The sequence below is a fragment of the Mus pahari genome, chromosome 14, assembly GCF_900095145.1.
Source record: "Mus pahari chromosome 14, PAHARI_EIJ_v1.1, whole genome shotgun sequence".
NCBI lineage: Eukaryota > Metazoa > Chordata > Mammalia > Rodentia > Muridae > Mus > Mus pahari.
The window spans coordinates 38,191,301-38,199,249 of NC_034603.1; the positions used below are offsets into that span (position 1 = coordinate 38,191,301).

Here is a 7,949-nt window from a genome sequence, read left to right on the forward strand (position 1 = left end):
GACGAGACGAGACGAGACGAGACGAGACGAGACGAGACGAGAAGAGAAGAGAAGAGAAGAGAAGAGAAGAGAAGAGAAGAGAAGAGAAGAGAAGAGGAGAGGAGATCCAGACCAGCCACATATAAACAGGGAGCATCGCAGAGTACAGCTTTCTGACTCCCACCTTTTTTCCTTCCAGTCTTACCACCCACTCAGCCCTAAAATCGGAGATCCAGAATCTGCAGAGAAGATGGTAAATCTTAAGTTTTAAAAAATTAGACATCCGGGCAGCTAACACTACTGATACTGGCACTACTGTACAGCAGAGTTCAGAGTTCTGTGAAGTGAGGGACGCACAGAAATATCCCACTCAATGAGGCCAGGAGGCAGCAACTGTTACTGAGCGCTCACCGAATGCCTCTGTGCACCCTTTCCGCTTTCCGAGGCTGTGAGCTCCTTCCTCAGAGTTCAGGGGCCACGCAACAGGGTTCCTAGGGATTTCTCTGATTTTGCTCCACCCCAGACCCCAACCCTGCCGCCTCCCCGGACAGCCAGAGCTCTACGCAGCTCACCGAGTTCCGACAGGGTCTTAACAGTTTCCCGAGAGATGACTCCCCATGCTGTCCGACCAACCACAGGTAGACCTCGTTGTTGGAGCCCGCGTACGCGTAGTCCCCGGTGGAGACGCGGATGCGGTAGACACCCATCTTGCAGATGAAGTTTTCTCCCTTCTGAAAATCAAGAGGGGTAGACGGGCTAAATAAGAAAGCCGAGGCCCCGCCCCTTCAGAAGTCTTGTTTAGGGTTGAGCAGTAGGTGGCAATCAACCCCGCCAATCAACCCCGCCTCTGTCACTTGCTGGGGGCCCCAGCACCTGCTGGGGGCCTCCTTCCAGCCCAAAACAGGCGGGGCTCTGGGCAAAGCTGAGCTCTCAAAAGTCATCTTGGTGAGAGGAGGATAGGAGGGAGAAGTAGATAGGGATTTGAAAAGAAAACATGCAAGAAAGAATCAACTTCTGGTCCAGTCCCTCCCTCCCCCCCCCACCACCACTTTCCACCACAGCGCGCGCGCACACGAACACACACACACATACGTACATGCTCTCTCTCTCACACACACACACACATACCCACATGCACACACATACACACTCACACACACACATCCACTCTCAAGTGCGCGCATCACGAGTGGGTTTACCCAAGCACAAGGATAATCTTAAGGTTGCAGGTGCTGTGCAGCATTTAAAGGCGGCACGTTTCAGCCACCCAATTAATTCTACCAGCTCTGTACACTTTGTCCATCCTAAGGCAGGCTCTGGGATCATCCCTGTGAGTTTCAACGCATCCAGACATCTCCTGATGTCTGTCTGCATAATAAAACCTCAAATTACCTGACCTTCGAAGCCCTCAGAAACCTGATTTTCTCCCTTCCCCACACTGTACTCCTGGGGAAATCCCCTTTCCCCAGACACACCACCAAAGACTCCATGTTTTTTGTTGAAGAACTGTGTACTCGGGGTCCACTCTACTCATTCTTCCAAATCCTGAAGATACTCTAGCTTCTCAGTGAAGTGCCTTCTACACCCCACCTGGAGACAACCAGCTTCTACACTGCCTACCCCAGAGGCACTTCAGCTGATGCCTGGTTAATGTTGGACCCTGGTCATCTGTGTGTCCGTATCACCGGCTCACAGGAGCTCCTCCTAGGCCAAGACCGCATCCAGCACGGCTTATACGTCTGTTGTTAACTGTTGTTATACCTGGAATCCACTGAGCTGAATACAAATGTACACACATCCTTCTCTAGGGAGACATGGGACACAAAGACTCTCAGGCCATGTGACTAATAAGAGCAATAAAATGACCTTTGGTGCCATTCCGGCATGGAGTGTTATAAACTGAATTAAACAAAGACAGTGAAAATGTGTCTATAGTGAATGGCAGTCTCCACTATGAGTCAGTTCTGTGCACATCCCCAAGCTAACACACCCCTTCCATTGAAATAAGAATTAAGTATTTGCTAAGTCCTGACCCGACCGCCAGTAGAACTGAGGTCAGCATTACTCTCAGGCAAGTATGGTGCTTACAGGAACTTTTGCTGGCCTGAATTGTTCTGTTTCTGTAAATGCAAGGCTCTCTGCTCCTGAATCAAACAGAAATGCCATGGTGACACAAATGTGCCCTATTCTTCTTAAACATTCATATCCTGTCCTGCTTGCTAATGGGCATCACAACTATTTCAATAGGAGGCACCATACCTGTGATTTTTACCTTCACCCCAGCTCACTCGGCTCAGGGCTCCCTCTAGATTGGTAGTCACAACAGTGAGTATCCCTGGATAGATCCGTGTGTGTGGCTCAATTTAAAAAATCATATTCATAAAAGACTCATCCTGGACTCCTCTTGGGTAAGAACAGCCCTTGCTATAACACCATGTCTGTCTCTGTCACACACAGGGTAACATAATCCATACACTCTCTGCTCTGCATTCCCCCCACATTTTAACATAGATCAGGAAATCGCTCCACAGTAATGAACATAGATCTCCTTTAGCTTTGAAAGTTGCTGTTGTTTTGCTGTAACATAGTCTACCAGTTCCTTATAAATATATATTCAAGTTATCAGCAATCTTCTGTAACTATTTTTGCTTATAGCAATAAATCTACTACTTCTCACAGGTAAATATGTAAATGGTAAAAAAAAAATAATACTAGAGATGCAGTTTATAAGGTAAATGCATGTGTAATTTTGGCAAAAAGTAAGGACTACCCATCATTGGCTGGAAAGCCAACATTTACTTTGCGGCATGGGACATGGTTTGGTTCCTGGCACTTACACGGTGGCTCACAATCATCCGTGAACTCCAGTTTCAGGGAATCTAATCCCGTCTTACCCTGTGAACATGAAACATGTACATACAGGCAAAGGACTCACATATGAGGAGGTACAGTTGCCTGCTTTAGAAAGCTGTGCTGATTTATGGTTCTATCAGTGTACAGTGTATAAATGTCTGTTCTCCCTTCCTCTTCTCATTGGTGTGTGATAACCATTTTTACCTAAGATAATCTAGTAGGTTTTTTTTTTTAATGGCCTTATATATTGTTTTCTCTGACTGGCTGCCCCACTTTCCCATTGGGCCTCTATCTATTTCTGAAAGGTTTGTGAGACAACTCACTCTCTAGGAAAATCAGCCCTTTTTGGGCTTACTGCTGCTAGCCACGTGTTCTTCTTCTTGCCCACACCACCTTCGCAGTCTCGATTTTCTTCTAAAAGGTTGCTCTACCCTACAAAAAACCTGGACCCTTTGAGTGAAGCTGACTCCAGGTCCAACAGTGGATAAAATATAGGCTAAGCCTGGAACATTTTTGTCCAGCAGATCAGAGGCAGAGCTGAAAGAGCAAGACGTCTAACCCTGAGACGGCCATTGACAACACTTGGGGTTCTAGGTGGAAAAAACACAATAGTAATTAAGCTCATTTGAAATTGATTAAGTGTATAAATTCGAATCTTTTCTGTTGCTATAGAGGAAAAAAATACGTTAGGAACCTGCCATCTGTGTGGTGGGCTATTTAGGTCGGCAACCCAACCGGATACTCAAGCACCAAGGTTGCAGAAGGTGCCTGTTGCCTTAGTTTACAGTGTGCTCTGGCTTTTCCACTGTTTATTCTGTCATGTCCTTATTTTACTTTAGATTTACTTACAGCTTTTGTGTCTGGCTAACAAAGAGTAATAAATTGGCTGGGCATGGTGGCGCACACCTTTAATCCCAGCACTTGGGAGGCAGAGGCAGGCGGATTTCTGAGTTCAAGGCCAGCCTGATCTACAGAGTGAGTTCCAGGACAGCCAGGACTATACAGAGAAACCCTGTCTTGAAAAACAAAACAACAACAACAAAAAATAATAATAATAAAATGACCTTTGGTGCCATTCTGACACGGAGTGTTATAAGCTGAATTAAACAAAGACAATGAAAATGTATCTACAGTGAATGGCAGTCTTCACTATGAGTCAGTGCACTTTCTGTGAACTTCCTGCCCATGTACCTGGTGCCAGGGAAGGTGAGAAGAGGGCAACAGTTTCCCAGGAACATGAGTTGTGGACGGTTGGTAACCATGTCTGGATTCTCTGCAAGAGCAGCCAGTGCTCTTAACCACTAAGTCCCTCCAGCCTCGCCTGTTCCACTCTTAAAGTCTTGGGCCAATCACTTTCATCCTTAACTGTGTTCACAGGGAGTAAAAAGGCTGCTACCCTTCTAGGAATCCCACACAGACCTGTCAACATCCAGTGGGAGAGGGACCGTCCCTTCCTGTGCCAGGAAAGCTGCTGCAGAAACTACCCAGCAGCTTCTTGTTGACGTAACATAACGTGAGGACAGAGAAAGCAGTTCTCCAAAGAGTTTACTCAGAAAGAGCATGGGCCACAGTCCCCACAGGCGAGCCACAGGAACCCGAGACAGAGCCTCGGAGACAGAAAAGGCTATGAACAGTGTGCATAGAAGACAAATGTCTTTAAAGCAAAGCGAAGACAGCTACATGAGTTATTTGAAACGATGACTCTGAGAAAGGTATCTTTGGTCACAGGTGACGTGGGTAGCTGCCGGGCAAGTATCAAGGAGACCCCAAGTAAGAAAGTCACCATTCAGCAGAGTGACAAGTGTTCCTGGGACAAGCACACATCCCAGAGCTCCTCCCTCCACAGACTCAACTTCACTCACTCTGACAATGCTCATGTTATCGAGTTTTTGTTGTTGTTGCTGTTGTTGTTTGTGTGTGTGTTTGTTTGTTTTAGCCAAAACTGAGAGCACAGACTGAAACGAGTAAGTGAAAGAGAAACTGAAACACCATAATTCTTTCACCATTGACAGGAATCAACTCTGGATGCACAACAAGGACTGACACCCGAATAACCACAGGCTGCTTGTCACAAGCAAGAAGGCTGGGATAAAGAAGTGGGAGGTAGACAGCAAGTGTGTTTGCTGGGGTTAGCTTGTGAGAGGCCTCAACTCACAATAACATTCAGAAGGGAAAGTTACCGTAAGCCTTCACAACAGGGTATTGTGGGACTGGAGGTGGCTTAACTGTTAGAGGCTAGGCTCACAACAAAAAGGTCTTCCAAGAGGCTAGAGAGATGGCTCAGTAGTTAAGAGTACTTGTGGCACTTCTAGAGGACCCGGGTTCAGTTCCTAGCACCCACATGGTGGCTCACAACCATCCATAGATCCCATTCCCAGGGGATTGAACATTCTTTCTGAGCTCCTCAGGCACCAGGCACACACATAGTATACAAACATACATACATACATACATACATACATACATACATACATGCAGTCATACACATAAACTAAGTAAATCTTTTTTAAAGGTATTTTAATAAAACAGTGAGTGACTAGTTAGGGCCTTTGGCATCTTTATAAGGTTTTAATTAAAAGGGAGTATTATTACATTCCATCTAAATTTGCAGTTGTTTATAGAGACCGACACACTTATTTCCGTTGGTAAATAGATAAGACCTGTATGTGAGCCAGCTAGATCTGGAAAATATTGGAAGACGTCCAAAACCAAGAAGGACTGGAGGACACATGTGCTCACATATGATAACCTGGTAGGACCGTGTTCTAAACAGCCAGCACTGCTGCTTCAACACCCTTACTGAGAAGAAAGGCGGTCCTAAGATTCTGAGTTAGTCAACTGCTCTTTGAGGAAGACCGATGTGCAGAACCAGCCCTCCTTCCTCAGAAGATCCTGGTGCATCCCGCATCTGCTATCAGAAGGTGTTAACTAGGCTTACAGCTGTCTTTCGTGATACTCAAAAAATAAGACACTATAACACACGTCACAATGACAGAATGAGAGGTTCCGTAACCCTGGTCACGCAAACAGAAAGGAATACATCACTTCAGAGGGAAAATAGAGTAAAACCCAAAAGTTTATGTGGAAGTTAACACACACACACACACACACACACACACACACACACACACACACACACACTGAGGCAGCAGAAGATTTATTGAAAATACCAGATCCCCAACCATGAAACAGTCTCCTAAAAGAGCCTGATCCTAGAGCCCCAGTGGAGCTGAGGTCAGATGATATTAGACACTATTCCTTAAGGGGGTAGAATAGATCTGCAAAGACTTCAATAACACAGAGAAATATTAAGGGAAATATTTCAGTGACCTCAGACTTCCTAGCATGCCACACCCACTCTGGTGGTAACTGTGTGACAGGCCCAAAAGCTTGGACAAAGTTCTGAGGCAAAAAGTTTCATGAAAACTTAGTCTCCTGGAGCCTTGGCATCCTGGAGTACGAATGCTCCAAACTTGTCCCTGTGTTAGTCAGTGAATGGATCTGTATGCTTTCTTTCAGTATTGTTTTATTATAGGTGCCTCCAAGCAATGATTTGTCAAATACCTAAGGAAAATTGAACTTTGCTTCCTGGCCTTCACCAATATCCTAGGCAGTCCTTGAACTGACCCTAGGCTTGGAATTCAGTAAGAATGTTACCTATTCAGTAACATTCAGAATTACCTCTAGTATTGTAAGAGACATAGTATAAGAAATTGGGCATTACTATCTACTATATAGAGTTAGAAATTTCACGGCAAGCTTAGCAAAATAAGTTTAGAATTCTTATTATAGTTATGTATGGCAGACTACATTACTTTTTTAATGTTTTTTATTAGATATTTTCTTTACATTTCAAATGCTATCTCGAAAGTTCCCTATACCCTCCCCCCACCCCAGACTACATTACTTAATAGAAGAAAGTCCCCCACAAAATCACTTAGAATAGTAGCCGAGTCGCTCCCACATACAGGAATTTACAATGGTTTAGGAAGAAGATAGGGGTGTGGTTTAAGGAGGATCTGGAGTATTGCATTAGTCATGAGAAGGTTAACTAGCAAAACTCCTAATTAGAACTATGGCTTGGGCATGAAAGCCCTTGCCCCAGGAATGTAAAGACCTCACACATGGCTTCTAAGAATATAGCTGACCTTAGATAGAGCTGACTTTATCTCAGTTGTTTTATTGCCTAGTTCCTGCCAGTCTTTATGTATGCATTCCTCTGTTTTGTGTATAGAGTCATTAAGCATCCGGTAACCTCAGTGTACCTTGGCTGATGTGTCACCTAACCACAATGTACCTTGGCTGATGTGTCACCTAACTTCCTTATTCTCTTCTGTATTATAATCTGATGCTCGGTTTGAGAAATTACATTCAGATACAGTACTCTCTGTGTGTCAGTGTCTCTCATCCCGCTGACTTCTTACCCACCTGAATACCGGGACACTGATTCTCCTGCGGGTTGAGGGGCCAACTGAGTCCAGTCCGTGGCACTAGCAGAAGGCTCACGGGAATCCAAGAGTTTGGATTCAGCATGCCAATACCTTAAGACCTTGTCTCTTAAAAGTGTCTGTTCCTAGGGAAAGCAAGAGCAAGCAATCAAATGGAACACTGAATGAAACCCATATGCTTAGTGTTTATAGACAAGTATCATTTAGGATTTGTTTGTTTGGAGACAGGATCTCTCTGTGTATCCAAGGATGACCTAAAACAAACAAACAAACAAGCAAGCAAGCTGTGATCCTCCTGCCTCAGCCTCCTGAGCATCACTCTGTCTGGTAGATTTAATCTTCCCTATAACTTATGCACTGGGCTTGCCAGGCAAGCATGGAACCACTGAGTGGCGGCTGAGCACTTGAGTCACCATGCATCTGCTTCTGCACTGTTTAAAGTGCTTTAAAGAGTGCACACCAGGCAGAGGCAGGTGAACTCTGAGCCAGAAACTAGCTTTATCTACTTAGAGTTCCAGGCTAGTCAGGGATACAGCATGAAACCCTGTCTCAAAATAACAACAACAATAATAACAATCATTATTTTATACAATTTATATATGCTAAGAAAGAAAAATCATCATATTAAACTTGTAATTACAGCTTAAATGCTTTAAATTATTTTAAGAC

General features: G+C 44.6%; 1 protein-coding gene across 1 annotated transcript in view; it reads right to left on the reverse strand.

Moving 5' to 3' along the window:
* LOC110332116 (arachidonate 15-lipoxygenase) overlaps positions 1-692 on the reverse strand; it is an 8,585-nt gene extending 7,893 nt beyond the window's left edge. The window contains exon 1 of the mRNA XM_021213121.1: positions 552-692. Coding sequence (XP_021068780.1) covers positions 552-686 — 135 coding nt within the window. The 5' untranslated portion in view covers positions 687-692. The remainder of the gene's footprint in view (positions 1-551) is intronic.
* Positions 693-7,949: the final 7,257 nt, after the last annotated feature.